This window comes from Oncorhynchus keta, chromosome 28 (genome assembly GCF_023373465.1).
Source record: "Oncorhynchus keta strain PuntledgeMale-10-30-2019 chromosome 28, Oket_V2, whole genome shotgun sequence".
Classification (NCBI taxonomy): domain Eukaryota; kingdom Metazoa; phylum Chordata; class Actinopteri; order Salmoniformes; family Salmonidae; genus Oncorhynchus; species Oncorhynchus keta.
Window position 1 is genome coordinate 69,893,050 of NC_068448.1, and position 22,445 is coordinate 69,915,494.

Sequence of the window (22,445 nt, forward strand, 5' to 3'; positions counted from 1 at the left end):
GTCAGTACCAACACCATGGTCATGTTCTCAACCTGAGACCACTTCACTCAGACAGGTCAGTACCAACACCATGGTCATGTTCTCAACCTCAGACCACTTCACACTCAGACAGGTCAGTACCAACACCATGGTCATGTTCTCAACCTGAGACCACTTCACTCAGACAGGTCAGTACCAACACCATGGTCATGTTCTCAACCTCAGACCACTTCACTCAGACAGGTCAGTACCAACACCATGGTCATACTATCAACCTGAGACCACTTCACACTCAGACAGGTCAGTACCAAGCTGTGCTTATGTACCAACATACGTTAGCATATACAGTTGAATTCCTGACATTTAATCCTAGTAAAAATTCCTTGTTTTAGCTTAGTTAGGATCATCACCACTTTATTTTAAGAATGTGAAATGTCAGAATAATATTAGTGATTTATTTCAGCTTTTATTTCTTTCATCACATTCCCAGTGGGTCAGAAGTTTACATACACTCAATTAGTATTTGGTAGCATTGCCTTTAAATTGTTTAACTTGGGTCAAACGTTTTGGGTAGCATTCCACAAGCTTCACACAATAAGTTGGGTGAATTTTGGCCCATTCCTCCTGACAGAGCTGGTATAACGGAGTCAGGTTTGTAGGCCTCCTTGCTCGCACAGGCTTTTTCAGTTCTGACCAGATTTTCTATAGGATTGAGTTCAGGGCTTTGTGATGGCCACTCAAATACCTTGACTTTGTTGTCCTTAAGCCATTTTGCCACAACTTTGGAGTATTCTTTGGGTCATTATCCGTATGGAAGACCCATTTGCGACCAAGCTTTAACTTCCTGACTGATGTCTTGAGATGTTGCTTCAATATATCCACATTAATTTATCTCCTCATGATGGCATCTATTATGTGAAGTGCCCCAGTCCCTCCAGCAGCAAAGCACCCCCACAACATGATGCTGCCACCCCCGTGCTTCACAGTTGGGATGGTGTGGATATAGATACTTTTGTACCTGTTTCCTCCAGCATCTTCACAAGGTCCTTTGCTGTTGTTCTGGGATTGATTTGCGCTTTTCGCACCAAAGTACGTTCATCTCTAGGAGACAGAACGCGTCTCCTTCCTGAGCGGTATGATGGCTACGTCGTTCCATGGTGTTTATACTTGCGTACTATTATTTGTACAGATGAATGTGGTGCCTTCAGGCATTTGGAAATTGCTCCCAAGGATGAACCAGACTTGTGGAGGTCTCCAATTTTTTTCTGAGTTCTTGGCTGATTTCTTTTGATTTCCCCATGATGTCAAGCAGAGGCACTGAGTTTGAAGGCAGGCCTTGAAATACATCCACAGGTACACCTCCAATTGACTCAAATGATGTCAATTAGCCTATCAGAAGCTTCAAAAGCCATGGCATAATTTTCTGGAATTTTCCAAGCTGTTTAAAGGCACAGTCAACTTAGTGTATGTAAACTTCTGACCCACTGGAATTGTGATACAGTGAATTATAAGTGAAATAATCGGTCTGTAAACAATTGTTGGAAAAATGACTTGCACAAAGTAGATGTCCTAACCGACTTGCCAAAACTATAGTTTGTTAATAATACATTTGTGGAGTGGTTGAAAAACAAGTTTTATTTACTCCAACCAAGTGTAGACTTCCGACTTCAACTGTATAGTGTATGTGGACACCCTTTCAAATAGTGGATTCAGCTATTCAAGCCTCACCCGTTGCTGATAGGTTTATATTATCGAGCACACAGCCATGCTTTGACCAACATTGGCAGAAGAGTGGCCTTACTGAAGAACTCAGTGACTTTCAACTTGGCACTCACTGTCATAGGATGCCACCTTTCCAACAAGTCAGTTTGTCTCATTTCTGCCCTGGTAGAGCTGGTCTGGTCAACTGTAATTGCTTTTTTGTGAAGTGGAAACATCTAGGAGCAACAACTGCTCAGCTGCGATTGGTAGGCCTCACAAGCTCACAGAACGGGACCGCCGAGTGCTAAAGTGCGTAGTTTGTAAAGGTCCTCTCTCCTCGGTTGAAACACTCAGTACTGAGTTCCAAACTGCATCTGGAAGCAACGTCAGCACAACACCTGTTTGTTGGGAGCTTCAAGAAGTGGGTTTCCATGGCCAAGCAGCCGCACACAAGCTGACCTCAACCCTATCGAACACCTTTCAGATGAATTGGAACGCCGACTGCGAGCCAGGCCTAATCACCCAACATCAGTGTCTGACCTCAGTAATGCTCTTATGGCTGAATGGAAGCAAGTCCACTCAGCAATGTTCCAACATCAGGTGGAGGTTGTTATAGCAGCGAAGTAGGGACCAACTCCAAATGAATGCCCGTGATTTTGGAATGAGATGTTCGACGACCACATACTTTTGGTCATGTACTGTACCTCACTAAAACGATAGAGCATTGACACTTTGTGCTGAGTCTCAGGTTGTGTCTCCGTGTTGCTTAAAGCTGTACATCTTAACCCCCCTCACTGTCTCTCTACTGTCAAATCCTGCTTTTATCTTCCTTAGAAAAGGTTCTGAATAGCAATGGTGGCTGGTGACTTAAATGAATAAGGAGGACAATTACTCTACCTCACTTTGCTGTATAAGTCTAAAGCCTGTTAACAATGTCAGATACCCAAATACTGTACTGCACATATTTGAATATACATGCTGATGAACAAACACCCCAGCTATGGGAGACAGTGACACACAAATATGCATTTTGTATAGTGATGATGCTATGGCACTCTCCTCTTGGTGTTGTTGTACAGCCTGTTCACTAGTCTCCTCTTGGTGTTGTTGTACAGCCTGTTCACTAGTCTCCTCTTGGTGTTGTTGTACAGCCTGTTCACTAGTCTCCTCTTGGTGTTGTTGTACAGCCTGTTCACTAGTCTCCTCTTGGTGTTGTTGTACAGCCTGTTCACTAGTCTCCTCTTGGTGTTGTTGTACAGCCTGTTCTCTCCTCTTGGTGTTGTTATACAGCCTGTTCACTAGTCTCCTCTTGGTGTTGTTGTACAGCCTGTTCACTAGTCTCCTCTTGGTGTTGTTGTACAGCCTGTTCACTAGTCTCCTCTTGGTGGTGTTGTACAGCCTGTTCACTAGTCTCCTCTTGGTGGTGTTGTACAGCCTGTTCACTAGTCTCCTCTTGGTGGTGTTGTACAGCCTGTTCACTAGTCTCCTCTTGGTGTTGTTGTACAGCCTGTTCTCTCCTCTTGGTGTTGTTGTACAGCCTGTTCACTAGTCTCCTCTTGGTGTTGTTGTACAGCCTGTTCACTAGTCTCCTCTTGGTGTTGTTGTACAGCCTGTTCACTAGTCTCCTCTTGGTGTTGTTGTACAGCCTGTTCACTAGTCTCCTCTTGGTGTTGTTGTACAGCCTGTTCACTAGTCTCCTCTTGGTGGTGTTGTACAGCCTGTTCACTAGTCTCCTCTTGGTGGTGTTGTACAGCCTGTTCACTAGTCTCCTCTTGGTGGTGTTGTACAGCCTGTTCACTAGTCTCCTCTTGGTGTTGTTGTACAGCCTGTTCTCTCCTCTTGGTGTTGTTATACAGCCTGTTCTCTCCTCTTGGTGTTGTACAGCCTGTTCACTAGTCTCCTCTTGGTGTTGTTGTACAGCCTGTTCACTAGTCTCCTCTTGGTGTTGTTGTACAGCCTGTTCACTAGTCTCCTCTTGGTGTTGTTGTACAGCCTGTTCACTAGTCTCCTCTTGGTGTTGTTGTACAGCCTGTTCACTAGTCTCCTCTTGGTGGTGTTGTACAGCCTGTTCACTAGTCTCCTCTTGGTGTTGTTGTACAGCCTGTTCTCTCCTCTTGGTGTTGTTATACAGCCTGTTCACTAGTCTCCTCTTGGTGTTGTTGTACAGCCTGTTCTCTCCTCTTGGTGTTGTTATACAGCCTGTTCACTAGTCTCCTCTTGGTGGTGTTGTACAGCCTGTTCACTAGTCTCCTCTTGGTGTTGTTGTACAGCCTGTTCACTAGTCTCCTCTTGGTGTTGTTGTACAGCCTGTTCTCTCCTCTTGGTGTTGTTATACAGCCTGTTCACTAGTCTCCTCTTGGTGTTGTTGTACAGCCTGTTCACTAGTCTCCTCTTGGTGGTGTTGTACAGCCTGTTCACTAGTCTCCTCTTGGTGTTGTTATACAGCCTGTTCACTAGTCTCCTCTTGGTGTTGTTGTACAGCCTGTTCACTAGTCTCCTCTTGGTGTTGTTATACAGCCTGTTCACTAGTCTCCTCTTGGTGTTGTTGTACAGCCTGTTCACTAGTCTCCTCTTGGTGTTGTTGTACAGCCTGTTCACTAGTTTCCTCTTGGTGGTGTTGTACAGCCTGTTCACTAGTCTCCTCTTGGTGTTGTTGTACAGCCTGTTCTCTCCTCTTGGTGTTGTACAGCCTGTTCACTAGTCTCCTCTTGGTGGTGTTGTACAGCCTGTTCACTAGTCTCCTCTTGGTGTTGTTGTACAGCCTGTTCTCTCCTCTTGGTGTTGTTGTACAGCCTGTTCACTAGTCTCCTCTTGGTGTTGTTGTACAGCCTGTTCTCTCCTCTTGGTGTTGTTGTACAGCCTGTTCACTAGTCTCCTCTTGGTGTTGTTGTACAGCCTGTTCACTCCTCTTGGTGTTGTTGTACAGCCTGTTCACTAGTCTCCTCTTGGTGTTGTTGTACAGCCTGTTCACTAGTCTCCTCTTGGTGTTGTTGTACAGCCTGTTCACTAGTCTCCTCTTGGTGTTGTTGTACAGCCTGTTCTCTCCTCTTGGTGTTGTACAGCCTGTTCACTAGTCTCCTCTTGGTGTTGTTGTACAGCCTGTTCACTAGTCTCCTCTTGGTGGTGTTGTACAGCCTGTTCACTAGTCTCCTCTTGGTGTTGTTGTACAGCCTGTTCACTAGTCTCCTCTTGGTGTTGTTGTACAGCCTGTTCACTAGTCTCCTCTTGGTGTTGTTGTACAGCCTGTTCACTAGTCTCCTCTTGGTGTTGTTGTACAGCCTGTTCTCTCCTCTTGGTGTTGTTGTACAGCCTGTTCACTAGTCTCCTCTTGGTGTTGTTGTACAGCCTGTTCACTAGTCTCCTCTTGGTGTTGTTGTACAGCCTGTTCACTAGTCTCCTCTTGGTGTTGTTGTACAGCCTGTTCTCTCCTCTTGGTGTTGTTGTACAGCCTGTTCACTAGTCTCCTCTTGGTGTTGTTGTACAGCCTGTTCACTAGTCTCCTCTTGGTGTTGTTGTACAGCCTGTTCACTAGTCTCCTCTTGGTGTTGTTGTACAGCCTGTTCACTAGTCTCCTATTGTCTGGTTTTCCCCTCCAACCTCTTTCCCTGGTTTGCATCTGGCCCGTTTCAGAGGTCAAGATCTCTCTCTACATGCTGGCATACAAAGACAGACACACACACACACACACACACACACACACACACACACACACACACACACACACACACACACACACACACCTAAAACATAAATGAGTTGTGCTGTGCGGTAAGGCTCTCAAGCTGTGGTGGAATGTACCCAGTTGTCATACTTGAGTAAAAGTAAAGTTACCTTAATAGAAAATGACTTAAGTGAAAGTCGCCCAGTAAAATATTATTTGAGTAAAAGTCTAAAAGTATTTGGTTTTAAATATAGGTAAGTTACAAAAGTAAGTGAAATGTCAAATTCCTTATATTACGCAAACCGGACGGAAGCATTTTCTCTTTTTTAAATGTACGTCTAGCTAGGGGAACGCTCCAACACCGACAAACAAAGAATGGGTGTTTAGTGAGTCCGCCAGATCAGAGGCAGTAGGGATGACCAGGGATGTTCTCTGTTTAGTGAGTCCGCCAGATCAGAGACAGTAGGGATGACCAGGGATGTTCTCTGTTTAGTGAGTCCGCCAGATCAGAGACAGTAGGGATGACCAGGGATGTTCTCTGTTTAGTGAGTCCGCCAGATCAGAGGCAGTAGGGATGACCAGGGATGTTCTCTGTTTAGTGAGTCCGCCAGATCAGAGACAGTAGGGATGACCAGGGATGTTCTCTGTTTAGTGAGTCCGCCAGATCAGAGGCAGTAGGGATGACCAGGGATGTTCTCTGTTTAGTGAGTCCGCCAGATCAGAGACAGTAGGGATGACCAGGGATGTTCTCTGTTTAGTGAGTCCGCCAGATCAGAGACAGTAGGGATGACCAGGGATGTTCTCTGTTTAGTGAGTCCGCCAGATCAGAGGCAGTAGGGATGACCAGGGATGTTCTCTGTTTAGTGAGTCCGCCAGATCAGAGGCAGTAGGGATGACCAGGGATGTTCTCTGTTTAGTGAGTCCGCCAGATCAGAGGCAGTAGGGATGACCAGGGATGTTCTCTGTTTAGTGAGTCCGCCAGATCAGAGGCAGTAGGGATGACCAGGGATGTTCTCTGTTTAGTGAGTCCGCCAGATCAGAGGCAGTAGGGATGACCAGGGATGTTCTCTGTTTAGTGAGTCCGCCAGATCAGAGACAGTAGGGATGACCAGGGATGTTCTCTGTTTAGTGAGTCCGCCAGATCAGAGACAGTAGGGATGACCAGGGATGTTCTCTGTTTAGTGAGTCCGCCAGATCAGAGGCAGTAGGGATGACCAGGGATGTTCTCTGTTTAGTGAGTCCGCCAGATCAGAGGCAGTAGGGATGACCAGGGATGTTCTCTGTTTAGTGAGTCCGCCAGATCAGAGGCAGTAGGGATGACCAGGGATGTTCTCTGTTTAGTGAGTCCGCCAGATCAGAGGCAGTAGGGATGACCAGGGATGTTCTCTGTTTAGTGAGTCCGCCAGATCAGAGGCAGTAGGGATGACCAGGGATGTTCTCTGTTTAGTGAGTCCGCCAGATCAGAGGCAGTAGGGATGACCAGGGATGTTCTCTGTTTAGTGAGTCCGCCAGATCAGAGACAGTAGGGATGACCAGGGATGTTCTCTGTTTAGTGAGTCCGCCAGATCAGAGACAGTAGGGATGACCAGGGATGTTCTCTGTTTAGTGAGTCCGCCAGATCAGAGGCAGTAGGGATGACCAGGGATGTTCTCTGTTTAGTGAGTCCGCCAGATCAGAGGCAGTAGGGATGACCAGGGATGTTCTCTGTTTAGTGAGTCCGCCAGATCAGAGGCAGTAGGGATGACCAGGGATGTTCTCTGTTTAGTGAGTCCGCCAGATCAGAGGCAGTAGGGATGACCAGGGATGTTCTCTGTTTAGTGAGTCCGCCAGATCAGAGGCAGTAGGGATGACCAGGGATGTTCTCTGTTTAGTGAGTCCGCCAGATCAGAGACAGTAGGGATGACCAGGGATGTTCTCTGTTTAGTGAGTCCGCCAGATCAGAGGCAGTAGGGATGACCAGGGATGTTCTCTGTTTAGTGAGTCCGCCAGATCAGAGGCAGTAGGGATGACCAGGGATGTTCTCATGATAAGTGCATGAATTGTGCAATTTTCCTGTCAAAATGTAACTAGTACAGGGACAATGAGGAGGGTGTCAGGGAAAATGTATGGAGTAAAAAGTACATTATTTTCTTTAGGAATGTAGTGAAGTACAAGTTGTCAAAATGATGAATAGTAAAGTAAAATACAGATACCCCAAAAAACGACATAAGTAAAAAATACTTTAAAGTACTACTTAGGTAATTTACACCACTGCTCTTAAGAGATGCTGAGTCGCGGAAGTCAGAAGCACCCTGGGTCACTCTACTTGTTATTGCGTGATGGTTGTCTTGATGTATGCTGGGGAAAGTGTCTCCATTACTGTTGGGAAATGTAACTTTCACTTGTTTTCTCTCCTTTTTCACTTTTCTTTCCCCCCACGACTTATGCAAATCTCTTCCCTCCGCATCCTTTTCTCTCATTCCACTGCTCCCTCAATATGTTCCCCTTTCTCCCTCTCTCCCTCCCTTTTTTCCTCTGTCTAATATCCTTTCTTTCTCTATTCTCTTCTCTCCCTCCCACAGGACATGTGTGTGGTGTGTGGGAGTTTTGGCCAGGGGGCAGAGGGCAGGTTGCTGGCCTGCTCTCAGTGTGGCCAGTGTTACCATCCCTTCTGTGTCAACATCAAGGTGAGCCCATCTCTTTTTTTATTTTCACAAGATCAGCTTTAAAACCATAGCTCTCTGATTGTTTTCTCTTTCATGAGATACAGATGGTGGTTTTGCTTATTGTGTGTGTGTGTGTGTGTGTGTTAAATATATTTGGTATTATATATTCAATAGGCTTTAGATAGACGGAGCGATATCATCAATACGGTGATTATCATCAATGCGTCACATAAATAGTTAATTCCACAATACAAAAAGGATTGAGAATAGATTTTTTTTAAATACAACTAAAAACAAGAATGTCCCATTGTTCACCTCTTCCACTTTAATTTCAATGGTTGTTCACCTCTTCCACGTTTAATTTCAATGGTTGTTCACCTCTTCCACGTTTAATTTCAATGGTTGTTCACCTCTTCCACGTTTAATTTCAATGGTTGTTCACCTCTTCCACGTTTAATTTCAATGGTTGTTCACCTCTTCCACGTTTAATTTCAATGGTTGTTCACCTCTTCCACGTTTAATTTCAATGGTTGTTCTCCTCTTCCACGTTTAATTTCAATGGTTGTTCACCTCTTCCACGTTTAATTTCAATGGTTGTTCTCCTCTTCCACGTTTAATTTCAATGGTTGTTCACCTCTTCCACGTTTAATTTCAATGGTTGTTCACCTCTTCCACGTTTAATTTCAATGGTTGTTCACCTCTTCCACGTTTAATTTCAATGGTTGTTCACCTCTTCCACGTTTAATTTCAATGGTTGTTCACCTCTTCCACGTTTAATTTCAATGGTTGTTCACCTCTTCCACGTTTAATTTCAATGGTTGTTCTCCTCTTCCACGTTTAATTTCAATGGTTGTTCTCCCTTTTAGTTCCATTCCAACTTGCCTCCCGGTCATATTGAGATCACCTCCTATAATGACGGTATACCCTGCGCATAAAAGTACCACCACAGATGTTCCGTTTACTTATAGCCTACGTTTTAAACTTTGTTCTTGTACAAAAAAAAACATTGGCTTTGGCTTTTAAAAGTGTTTCTATTTCGTGTTTCCTAAAAGCCACGTAGATTATACTTGAAGGTGTTAATTTGTTATGTCATCATCAAAAAAATATAGGGTGACATACTATGTAGGGCTAGGTTTGGCCCCTTTTTTGTTTTTGCATCAACTGTAGATGGTGAGGAGGAGTGACAGCGTTTGACAGTTTGAGCAGTCGTGCTGGCTTTCTCAAAAGGGAACAGGGGCAGGGGAGAGGGCTTTCTTTCCTATCTCTAAAAGGTCATACCCAACCAGCCAATGATGTATAAAAACACTGAATACGTCTGTCAGTGAATAATGTGCAGTATTGTATGTCTGTCTGAAAGCCATATGAATGTAAATTTACTGTACCACTGTTAGATGCTAAGTAACGGAATGGTTTCCATATATACGAAGAGAAACACGGCAGACTCACGGAGTCAGCAATGAGACAGGGACTGATCGTTATTTTTCGACCAAAAGTTTCAGTTTCGGTTACGTAAGCATGTGGCTGTTCCTCTTCCATTCCCACGACTCTTTTAGGCCCTAGGAAACTCATCTGGGTGTCGTGTGTGTGTGTGTGTGTGTGTGTGTGTGTGTGTGTGTGTGTGTGTAGCATAGTTTAGTTGTGTAGTTGCCAGGTGATTCCCTACAGATAGTATTAGGTTATGTGTGGACCTCCAAAAGGAGCTTTGAGCAGAGGTGTGAAATAATTACTGGGATGATTAAGTGGATTCGCATAAAGCACTTTGTGTGGAATCTCTTGATGTACTTATGGCCAAGCCTTATCGCCGCACTGCTACCTCCTCTGGCAGACAAACAACATTAAATGCATCTATTGGATCTAAGCCAGTTTCCTTTGATATACAGTGCATTCAGAAAGTATTCAGACTACTTGACTTTTTCCACATTTTGCTACGTTAGCCTTATTCTAAAATGGATGAAGTTCCCTCATCAATCTACACAGAATACCCCATATTGACAAAGTGAAAACAGGTTTTTAGAAATTTTACACATTTAAAAAATATATATTAAAAAAATACACTTTATTTACATAGGTTTTCAGACCCTTTGCTATGAGACTCGAAATTGAGCTCAGGTGCATCCTGTTTCCATTAATCATTCTTGAGATGTTTCTACAACTTGATTGGAGTCCTGTGGTCTCCATTGACCTGTGGTCATTCAATGGTATGGACATTATTTGGAAAAGCACACACCTGTCTATATAAGGTCCCACAGTTGACAGTGCATGTCAGAGCAAAAACCAATTAATGAGATCGAAGGAATTGTCCGTGGAGCTCCAAGACAGGATTGTGTCGAGGCACAGATCTGGGGAAGGGTACCAAAAAGCATTTAAGGTCCACAAGAACACAGTGGCCTCCATCATTCATTTTGCTTTGTCATTATGGGGTATTGTGTGTAGATTGATGAGGGGGGAAAACTATTTAAATCAATTTGAGAATAATGCTGTAACCTACCAAAATGTGTAAAAAGCCAGGGGGTCTGAATACTTTCCTAATGCACTGTAGGGTGTCGTTCCTGCAAATAACACCTCAACCAGTCGCCACTCCAACCCGCGTCATAGTTCATTGTGGTTGGAACCGTAGCCTTAATCAATGAATCAATAGTATGTTAAGCAGTTGTTTTTGCTTTTATGATCGCCATATGCATGCAGTCCCGTTTGCCTAATCTGACTCCTCAATGTATTCAGTAGAGTTGCCCCGTATACAATGTACAAGGATATTTAAAGGACCGTTTATCTGTTATTGACATCATGTTAAGAATACCTATTTTGTGTCCGCCGTCTCAGTCTACCAGTTCCAATGGAAACGGTGGCCTACTATAGAAGTAATCTATAATGCATTTAGTAGTAATTTGATCATGGTATTGGGTAACTGTTTACAATGCAATCTCTAAATACCTGACCCAGAGTCACTGACTAAAAAGCCATTTTAATGGAGATATCCATTGACCATGCGTTTTAGTCCAGGAGTGGATGTAATCTGGTTGGCTAGGCCATCCAAGTAAAAATCGTTGGACCAACGTCAGCTTGTTATGTGATATTCCCTTGTATCTTTTGTCTGGCTTTCAGCACATGATGAGAAGAGGCAGAGTGGGGGAGGAGGGTCTTTCTCTAGTTGAATTGATCCTCCCCCTCCCCCATGGTTTATTTAAGCAATAAGGCCTGAGGGGAGTGGGGGCAATGGCCAATGTAACACGGCTAAGGGCTTTTCTCATGTACGACGCAATGATGCCTGGATACAGCCCCTTAGTCGTGGTATATTGGCCATATACTACAAACCCCAGAGGTGCCTTATTACTCATTAGAACAGTAAAAATCCATATTTTTTCATACCCATGGTATAGAGTCTGATATACCACGGCTTTCAGTCAATCAGCATTCAGGGCTCGAAAGACCCAGTTTATAATGGCTAATAAATACCAGTGCATCCCTCTGACAATTAGCTCTTCTGGAAGATGTGCTGCTGGGAATTAGAGTTGGGATTATTCCCCTGCTATATAAAACACAACCATTAGTCAATATGTTCCATTGAAATGAAGCTTAAAGGGGATACCTATCCCTGCCGTGCCCCTTTAACTCCCCCCGAACCTCTGCCCTTTTCCCTCTGTGCCACCAGATCACCCGGGTGGTGCTGAGTAAAGGCTGGCGCTGTCTGGAGTGCACAGTGTGCGAGGCGTGCGGCCAGGCCAGCGACCCGGGCCGCCTGCTGCTGTGTGACGACTGTGACATCAGCTACCACACCTACTGCTTGGATCCGCCCCTACAGACAGTGCCCAAGGGTAGCTGGAAGTGCAAGTGGTGTGTATATGCTGTGACTGCTGTCACTCACGGAGCACAGCCAATCAGAGCTTGCTGCACCAGTGATGCTGTCTAATATTTTCAGAAGTGACTTGTTTTTATTGTTGGTCTGTCACTCTTCTTTCCCTTAGTATTTGTTAATATGGCTCCATCTCTATAATGTACCTTCTCATCTATGTTTCCGTGTGGTCCCTCCCCCTCACACGGCTCTGTAGCAGCGCTTTATGGGATTTCCCCCATATCAGGTGTAACGCCAGTCCCTAATCCCCAGTCAAACAATGCTCTGTTGACACTGCAGCGAGACACATTCATTCAGGTCTTTCCTTGGAGCCACGCCAGTGACATTTATTTTTAGGGCGGCTCTTTTCATGGTGGATGATCCGTACACACACACACACACTTCAGTAACTGTAGTCTGTTATTTTAGTGTTTATATTAGGTGTGTGTGTGTGTCTGTTTACCCTCAGGTTTGTTTGGATGAACAGTATTTGTGTGTGTGCATTATCATTGGACACATCTGTGTAGGAATGTATGCTACATATACTGTGAGTCGCTGTGGTTGTGTGTATTTCACCCCTGCTGAATCTCGTCCCTTCACGCCACCCTCTCTCCCTCCTGCCATAGGTGTGTCTCCTGTACCCAATGCGGTGCCACCTCCCCTGGCCTGAGGTGTGACTGGCAGAACCACTACACCCTGTGTGGACCCTGTGGCAGCTTGGCATCCTGCCCGGTGTGCATGCACAGCTACCGTGAGGACGAGCTCATCGTGCAGTGCCGCCAGTGTGACAGGTGAGCAGCGCTCCCTCTGCCAGGCCAGGTGCCAGCCGAGCATGATTGGGTGGCACTAGGGCCTGGCAACACTGTACACGTGGCATGCTGGCATCCAGTGTTCAGTTTGTCAAAGACAACAGTCCAAAGATTTACTACGGCTTAATTTAGTCATCATAAGGCCTGAGGGGCCAGAACGTATGGTTGCTGTGGCAACCAGATTAAATGCATGTCGGAGTCTGTGTGTAGGCAAGTGCTTCTTTATGTGTCTTTGTGTATCTGATCTTCTCCTTCCAATCAGGTGGGTCCACGCATGTTGCCAGGGCCTGAACACGGATGAGGAGGTGGAGAATGCAGCGGATGATGGCTTTGACTGCACCATGTGTCGAATGCACGCTCTGCCTTCGCAGGGTAAGACTCCAGACCTAGCCCACACACAACGTGAAAGCTATGTGTATGATAGACCTGACAAATAGTTATGTGGTGTTGGCTATATGATGCTCCCGAGTGGCTCAGTGGTCTAAAGCACTGCATCAGTGCAAGAGGCGTCACTGCTGTGCCTGGTTCGAATCTAGGCTGTATCATATCCGGCCGTGATTGGAGTCCCATAGGGCGGCGCACAATTGGCCCAGCGTCGTCAGCGTTTGGCCGGGGTAGGCCGTCATTGTAAATAAGAATTTGTTCTTACCTAGTTAAATAAAGGTAAAACAATATATATATATATATATTTTTTTTTTGAGCAGTGTATAAATTATTTGGAGCAGTATATAAAATGTGCGTTAGTCTGCATGAAAAACGGGTTCCGATTTCCTGAAAAGATGCTGTAAATAGACCCCTATGCACGATAGTTGATGACTAGTTGTTTAGAGAGGAGCTAGCCAACAACACAGCTAACACAATCACTTCAAACTGAAGCTGGAAAGACTGCAAACTAGCTGTACTTCGTTTGACCTGTTTTCTATTATAATTTCTTTTTATATATCCATAAAAATGATGCTGATCATGATTTCGACTGGCTGAGAAACTCACTTGTCTCATCCTGACTCCCGACATGTTCATTACTATGGGACAGCTGGAGATGGAATTTGAAACAGTGTTGCAAATGTCAGAAAGACAGACAGCAATTTTTATACAAATCTCCACTGTTGAAAACTAAATGTTGGTCTAAAAGAAATGTGTGAGAAATTATAGATGCTTTTTATAATGGAGATCAAGTTTATAAATTGCCTGGCTGGGCTGATGAGACAGTGGATTGCGCAGTCAGATGGAACAGAGTACTATAAATAGGCATTTTAACGTCATAGATTTAGCCGGTGGTAACTTGTGGAATAGACACCGGCTGGAATGTGGATTAGACCCACTTGTTGTATAATTAAGCAATAAGGTACCTCTGGGGTTTGTGGTATATGGCCAATATACCACAAACCCCTGAGGTGCCTTATTGCTATTTTAAACTGGTTACCAACGTAATTAGAGCAGTAAAAATACATGTTTTGTTATACCTGTGGTATATTGTCTGATATACCACGGCTGTCAGCCAATCAGCATTCAGGGCTCAAACCACCCAGTTTATAATGGTTAATATATCCTACTTGTATATTTTTTTAATGTACTTGTAATGTACAGTGTTCCCAAGCTCATCTCAATGAACTCAACCAGCTCCTCTCAATTAGCCTAAAGGCATCCTCTATTCTGTTAATGGGACCAGGCTCAAACAAATGTGGGCTGTTCATTACAACAGCAGATGGCTAGAATTAAATATCAACCTGCAACCTGTTCACTCATCCATTCTATCTGATAATGATTGAAATTGGGGGCAGATTTTTACCTCTGACAAAAGTGAGGCGGGATGGAAAAGGGGAGGTTGGGAGATAAATAGACATCCTTATTTGATTGATGGAATTATTGAATTAACTCTCAATTAAGTAATAGTTGAGTAACATATTTAAATGTTTATTCTTTACATTTTGTGGTGGCGGTTGGATCCGGTGCTCCCTGTTTGATGCTTTTACTAAGGCAACAGTGTTCACTGCTGTTTTTGACTTCAATGTCTTGAAATCGAAATCCTGCAAATCCTATTCATAATGACTCATGACATTTTGCAAATTTTTCATGTCATCGTTTCAGGCAAAATGAAAGCCCTCCTGTCTGATGGCTGCGAGGCCCCGATGGTGACCCAGATGGTGACTAAAATAAGAGAGCCAGGTAATCAAGCTCTATAGATCCAAATAACCCAGATAATTGTCACGGTTTATAAGGTGGTATGAATCAAATGAATCATTACTTTCTGCTAGTGTAGTTGACAGCGTTGGACTTGCTACTGTAATATCCACAGTATGAGGACACGAGTATTTCACTATTTGTAAAAAAAAAAAAATATGGTAAACACATATGGTTCTAGGTGTGTAAGTGGTCTTCAGCATTTAGTTCACAATATTTAATATACTTCATGTTTAGTGTACTCAAAGTCCTCGTGAGCTAAGTTGCTGCTAGTTTTTCAGTCATTGTCTAATGTTGTTGAAATGTTTAAACTTCCCTTTAGCCAATCAGAAGACATACACCCAGGATGGGGTGTGTCTGACAGAGTCGGGCATGTGCCAGCTGCAGAGCCTGGTGGTGCCCTCTTCGTCGACCCGCCGAGGTCAGAACAGGCGACCCAAGCCCAAGCTCAAGCTGAAGATCATAAATCAGAACAGTGTAGCTGTGCTCCAGACTCCACTGGACTCCCACTACTTAGAGCTGTCCCGGGACGGGTACATGGACAACAACCGAGGTAAAGACTTTTAGGGTTTCACAAATGGTTGGCTGCATGTGCCCCACCTTGAGGGGGCTCCAATCCGGCAAAAAATGTACGAGAAGAAAGAAAGAGGATGTCTTGCTCAAATAACCCCCGCCCTTTTTGAGAAGTCTAATAATCCATTTTTGTTTTCATTGAAAATGTTATGTCGATTAATATCGATGATATGGGATGATGAGCTGGGATGAGAAGATGCAGACATTGGAGTTTAATGGCCATTCACATTGGCCAGCACTGGAATGTCTGGGCTGTTTTCTGAGGATAGAGTTTTCAGTTACATTTTGTTGGTTTGACGGGGGGGCATAAATCCTTTCCTCGTTGCTTTTTAATCAGAACGGTCAAATGAAAGAGCGTATGTTTGCCAGGAAGCAACGTTTCAATCATCTCAAAATGGAGAGGCACAGAAAAAAACAGAAGCTTTCCTACCTCACTGGAACCTATTTGGGAAAAGCGAAGCAGGGAAAGGAGAGCAGGCTTGTAATGAATCTGACAGAGAGAAGTCTTTGAAAACAGCCGTCAGCGAATTATACCTGAATTGGCATTTTGGTGATGAGGAGGCTGGCCAGGGATAACTGAATTAATCCACAGCCCATCTGTCAGAACTCTGCTCTGAGTGCAAGCAAGGGCTAATGATGAGCAATTAACCCTTTCCTGGTCCTCTATATTTAGCCCATGCAGCGGGTGAATTTTCAAGCCCTGTTGAGAGGGAGCTTTTGAATGGCTGCTGTACACATCACGTAACGCTATGTTATAATGTAGCTATGACCGTACATGAAATTATGACAACGCACACACAGATAATTAGATTCGATTCATCTTGGCTTGAAGTCTATTTGACCCTTTACAGCAGTGAACTAGGGTTGTGATCAGGTACTAGGGACTATGTTAGGGTGTCTGTAGGTGTTATAGCCACTACAAGTGCAGTACATGAACCTCACGGCATGAAGAAAGATGAGAGAAATAACACCTAAAAAAGTCAACCTTGGACTGATCATGCATAAATCCGATATGTACAGTACATTTGTGCAAAGACCAATATGTAAAGGATATATACATCAGTCATTGAACAAATCTTGGAGATGCCACTCATTTGCATTTATAATCGGAGAAATACTCCAGCGTTATCGCTAAGGGGTTGACGCTAAAACGGTCTGTGACTCATTTTGAATTCCACCACTTAATGTACTGCTGTGGCGCCTCTTCCAGAGGTCTTACTCGGACACCAGGCCCACCAAGATGGCAGACTTTCCATGGAAGATACATTGAGCTTTTTGTGGGTCACATGAAGTATGTGCAAGGTCGGGTCATGGTCATTAAGCACCAAATGCATACAATAGAGAGGGATTACTTATTATTATTTTATTTTTCCATTGCAAAAACTGTTTTTGATTGCGTGTCCTAATGAAAAAGACTTCGATCTGTAGTCCTGGGTTTGGTGACATGGTTCTGGTTTGGTCCTGGGTTTGATGACATGGTTGTGTTCCGTTCCGGAAGGGGACATCATGATGTACTGTGACGTTAAGTCTGAGTCCAGCCCGGAACGGGAGCCCGTTGACGACGCCAAGGGTGCCGAAGACACCGACGGAAACAAGAAGAGGAAGAGGAAACCGTACCGGCCCGGTAGGTTCAAAGTTCAAAAGATTTTTACATTTGGGGAGTTAAAAACGTACATGCATTTTGGCTCAAAGATGGCACAGCAAAAACTGTCTGGAAAAACAAATCCGTTCATTTGAGGCATCATTACAAAGTGTAAGGAACACCGATGCGTATGTAAGGGTGTCCTTCCTTAGGTCAGCACAGACCTTGGGTCAGTTTAGTCTCAACTGGGTTGTGGTTCAAATCCAAGTTTATTTGTCACGTGCGCCAAATACAACAGGTGTAGTAAACCTTACAGTGAAATGCTTACTTACAGGCCCTAACCAACAGTGCAACTTTTAAGTAAAAAAAGAAAAAGGTATTAGGTGAACAATCGATAAGTAAGGAAATAAAAAACAACAGTTGAAAGACAGTGAATAATAACAGTAGCGAGGCTATAAAAAGTAGCGAGGCTATATACAGGTTAGTCGGGCTGATTGAGGTAGTATGTACATGTAGATGTGGTTAAAGTGACTATGCATGTATGATAAACAGAGTAGCAGTAAAGAGGGGGTGGCGGGACACAATGTGGGTTGCCAATGTGGGGGGGCACCGGTTAGTCGGGTTAATTGAGGTAGTATGTACAGTTAGTGACTCTATAGTGCCTTGCGGTCGGAGGCTGAGCATTTGCCGTACTGGGCAGTGATGCAACCAGTCAGGATGCTCTCGATGGTGCAGCTGTCGAACCTTTTGAGGATCTGAGGATCCATGCCAAATGTTTTTAGTTTCCTGAGGGGGAATAGGCATTGTCGTGCCCTCTTTATGACTGTCTTGGTGTGTTTGGACCATGAAAGTTTGTTGGTGATGTGGACACCAAGGAACTTGAAGCTCTCAACCTGCTCCACTACAGCCCCGTCGTTGAGAATGGGGACGTGCTCGGTCCTCCTTTTCCTGTTTCCTGTAGTCCACAATCATCTCATTAGTCTTGGTTACGTTGAGGGATAGGTTGTTATTCTGGCACCACCTAGCCAGGTCTCTGACCTCCTCCCTTCCATAGGTCAGCACAGACCTTGGGTCAGTTTAGTCTCAAGTGGGTTAAGGCTCAGATTAAGCTGATTTCATAGCAGCTCTTAGGAACATCTTATGTGTAGCATCATAGGAGAAGAGGGGAGAGGGGATGTTGATAGGGATTAATGGACAGGGAAAGAGTGGTGGATGATGGTGGTAGGTAGGTAGAGGGATGGAGAGAGAGGGGGGGAGGGATGGAGAGCGAGAGGGGGGAGAGGGATGGAGAAAAAGGATGTGGAGCAGATTTAAGGGAGATGGAAAGAGGATTGTGATAGGGCTGAATGAAGCAGGGGAGAGAGCGGGAAGGAGAGTGGTGGATGATTGTGGTAGGAGGGGGGGGTAGATGGATGGATGGAGAGAGAGATGCAGGTATGAAGGGAGAGAGAAGGAATGGGGGAGCCGACTTATGAGAGATGGAAAGAGGATGTTGATAGGGATGAATGGACAGGTCGAGCGGGAAGGAGAGTGGTGGATGGCAGCTGGAAGAGAGAGCGAGGGATGCAGGATTGTGGTCGAGCGAGGGAGAAGACTTATCTGAGAGGACAGCTCCGCTGGACAGTGCACTGTTTTCTAAAGGCTCACTGTGTGATATTTACAGCCGTCCTTCAGCTTTTTTTATTTGTCTTTTTTTATTACGGAGTGGGCCTTTAAAGCTCTGGAAAGAGGGCTCCGGGAAAATAACATTGACTCATATACTCAAAGGAATAATCTCCTTTTAAAAAAACACCCGGAAATTGTATTTTTATATAGCACTTTTTAATTTGCCTATCTTTAAAAAAAAAAAATAGTTCCTCTGAAGTGTTTCACAGCAGTAGGCCACATCCTTGGCTAGTGGATTTTCTTCCCGCTAGACATTGCTTCCTTATCTTTTAGTGAACTGCACGCTATGCTTGTTATCTTGTGTGGACTTAAAGAATTTGTCGCAGTAATAAAGTACACCGGACCCAATTCTGCTCGCTTGGCGGAACACTGTTCTTGTCCATTTCCAGCCACGGCTACTGTGATATTGTTCTCTCTGGTTGAAGTTGTCACAATGTGTTGGGCATTGCATGCACATACACACCACAGTACACAGGCACACAGTACGAATCACATTTTATTCCTCACATGCTTGTTTAACAACAGGTGTAGACAAACAGTGAAATGACTACTGATGGTCCAACAGAGTTCAAGATCAGATAAACTAAAATGCAAATCGAAATATTGACATGAGGAATAAATACACAGTGAATAACAAGAACGAGTAAAAGTAACATGGCTATATACCGGGAGTACCAGGCAGTAACATGGCTATATACCGGGAGTACCAGGCAGTAACATGGCTATATACCGGGAGTACCAGGCAGTAACATGGCTATATACCGGGAGTACCAGGCAGTAACATGGCTATATACCGGGAGTACCAGGCAGTAACATGGCTATATACCGGGAGTACCAGGCAGTAACATGGCTATATACCGGGAGTACCAGGCAGTAACATGGCTATATACCGGGAGTACCAGGCAGTAACATGGCTATATACCGGGAGTACCAGGCAGTAACATGGCTATATACCGGGAGTACCAGGCAGTAACATGGCTATATACCGGGAGTACCAGGCAGTAACATGGCTATATACCGGGAGTACCAGGCAGTAACATGGCTATATACCGGGAGTACCAGGCAGTAACATGGCTATATACCGGGAGTACCAGGCAGTAATATGGCTATATACCGGGAGTACCAGGCAGTAACATGGCTATATACCGGGAGTACCAGGCAGTAACATGGCTATATACCGGGAGTACCAGGCAGTAACATGGCTATATATACCGGGAGTACCAGGCAGTAACATGGCTATATATACCGGGAGTACCAGGCAGTAACATGGCTATATACCGGGAGTACCAGGGAGTGACATGGCTATATACCGGGAGTACCAGGCAGTAACATGGCTATATATACCGGGAGTACCAGGCAGTAACATGGGTATATATACCGGGAGTACCAGGCAGTAACATGGCTATATATACCGGGAGTACCAGGCAGTAACATGGCTATATACTGGGAGTACCAGGCAGTAACATGGCTATATACCGGGAGTACCAGGCAGTAACATGGCTATATACCGGGAGTACCAGGCAGTGACATGGCTATATACCGGGAGTACCAGGCAGTAACATGGCTATATACCGGGAGTACCAGGCAGTAACATGGCTATATACTGGGAGTACCAGGCAGTAACATGGCTATATACCGGGAGTACCAGGCAGTGACATGGCTATATACTGGGAGTACCAGGCAGTAACATGGCTATATACCGGGAGTACCAGGCAGTAACATGGCTATATACTGGGAGTACCAGGCAGTGACATGGCTATATACTGGGAGTACCAGGCAGTAACATGGCTATATACCGGGAGTACCAGGCAGTGACATGGCTATATACCGGGAGTACCAGGCAGTAACATGGCTATATACTGGGAGTACCAGGCAGTAACATGGCTATATACCGGGAGTACCAGGCAGTAACATGGCTATATACTGGGAGTACCAGGCAGTAACATGGCTATATACCGGGAGTACCAGGCAGTAACATGGCTATATACTGGGAGTACCAGGCAGTAACATGGCTATATACCGGGAGTACCAGGCAGTAACATGGCTATATACTGGGAGTACCAGGCAGTAACATGGCTATATACCGGGAGTACCAGGCAGTGACATGGCTATATACCGGGAGTACCAGGCAGTAACATGGCTATATACCGGGAGTACCAGGCAGTAACATGGCTATATATACCGGGAGTACCAGGCAGTAACATGGGTATATATACCGGGAGTACCAGGCAGTAACATGGCTATATATACCGGGAGTACCAGGCAGTAACATGGCTATATACTGGGAGTACCAGGCAGTAACATGGCTATATACCGGGAGTACCAGGCAGTAACATGGCTATATACCGGGAGTACCAGGCAGTGACATGGCTATATACCGGGAGTACCAGGGAGTGACATGGCTATATACCGGGAGTACCAGGCAGTAACATGGCTATATACCGGGAGTACCAGGCAGTAACATGGCTATATACCGGGAGTACCAGGCAGTAACATGGCTATATACCGGGAGTACCAGGCAGTAACATGGCTATATACCGGGAGTACCAGGCAGTAACATGGCTATATACCGGGAGTACCAGGCAGTAACATGGCTATATACCGGGAGTACCAGGCAGTAACATGGCTATAATCCGGGTGTACCAGGCAGTAACATGGCTATATACTGTAGATAGGTGCCTTCAGAAAGTTCACACACCCCTTGACTTTTTCCACATTTTGTTACAGCCTGAATTTAAAATGGATTATATTGAGATATTTTGTCACAGGCCTACACACAGTACACCGTCATGTCATTAGTAGAATTATGTTTTACTTTTATTTTTTTATTTTTTTACAAATGAATAAAAATGATAAAGTCTTAGTAAGTTTAGGAGTAAAATGATGCCTAACAAGTCACATAGACTCTGTGTGCAATAATAGTGTTTAACATGATTTTTGAATGACTACCCCATCTCTGTACCACACACATGCAATTCTCTGTAAGGTCCCTGAGTCGGGTTAGTGAATTTCTAACACAGATTCAACCACAAGGACACCTATTGGTAGAAGGGTAAAAAAAAATGAAAATCCCTTTGAGCATACTTTGGATGGTATATCAATACATCCAGTCACTACATAGATACAGGCATCTTTCTGAAATTAGTTGCCGGAGAGGAAGGAAACTGCTCAGGGATTTCACCATGAGCTCAATGGTGACTTTAAACCAGTTAGAGTTTAATGGGTGTGATCGGAGAAAACTGTGGATGGATCAACAACATTGTAGTTACTCCACAATACTAACCGAATTGACAAGTGAAAAGAAGGAAACCTGTACAGAATAAAAATATTCCAAAACATGCATCCTGTTTGCAACAAGGCACTAAAGCAATAATTTCACGCAAAAAAATGTGTTGAAGCAATTAACTTTTTATCCTGAATACCAATTGTTATGTTTTGGGTAAATCTAAAAGATAACATTACTGAGTAACACTCCATATTTTCAAGCATAGTGGTGACTGCATCATGTTATGGGTAGGCTTGTAATCGTTAAGGACTAGGGAGTTTTTCAGGATAAAAAAGAAACAAGCACAGTCAAAATTCTAGAGGAAAATGCTTTCTTACCAGACACTGGAAGAAGAATTCAGCAGGACAATAACCTAAATCACAAGGCCAAATCTACGCTGGAGTTGCTTGCCTAGAAGACGGTGACTGTTCCTGAGTGGCCGAGTTTGTTTACTCTTAAATCTGCTTAAATCTATGGCAAGACTTGAAAATGGTTGTCTAGCAATGATCAACAACCAATTTGACTAATAATGGGCAAATATTGTACAATCATGTT

General features: G+C 44.4%; 1 protein-coding gene across 1 annotated transcript in view; it reads left to right on the plus strand.

Annotated features, from left to right (window-relative positions):
• Nucleotides 1-22,445, plus strand: part of kmt2ca (lysine (K)-specific methyltransferase 2Ca) — a 297,312-nt gene that overhangs the window by 230,035 nt on the left and 44,832 nt on the right. The window contains exons 18-24 of the mRNA XM_052484247.1: nucleotides 7,903-8,007; nucleotides 11,636-11,817; nucleotides 12,442-12,606; nucleotides 12,887-12,996; nucleotides 14,713-14,790; nucleotides 15,128-15,358; nucleotides 16,877-17,002. Coding sequence (XP_052340207.1) covers nucleotides 7,903-8,007; nucleotides 11,636-11,817; nucleotides 12,442-12,606; nucleotides 12,887-12,996; nucleotides 14,713-14,790; nucleotides 15,128-15,358; nucleotides 16,877-17,002 — 997 coding nt within the window. The remainder of the gene's footprint in view (nucleotides 1-7,902; nucleotides 8,008-11,635; nucleotides 11,818-12,441; nucleotides 12,607-12,886; nucleotides 12,997-14,712; nucleotides 14,791-15,127; nucleotides 15,359-16,876; nucleotides 17,003-22,445) is intronic.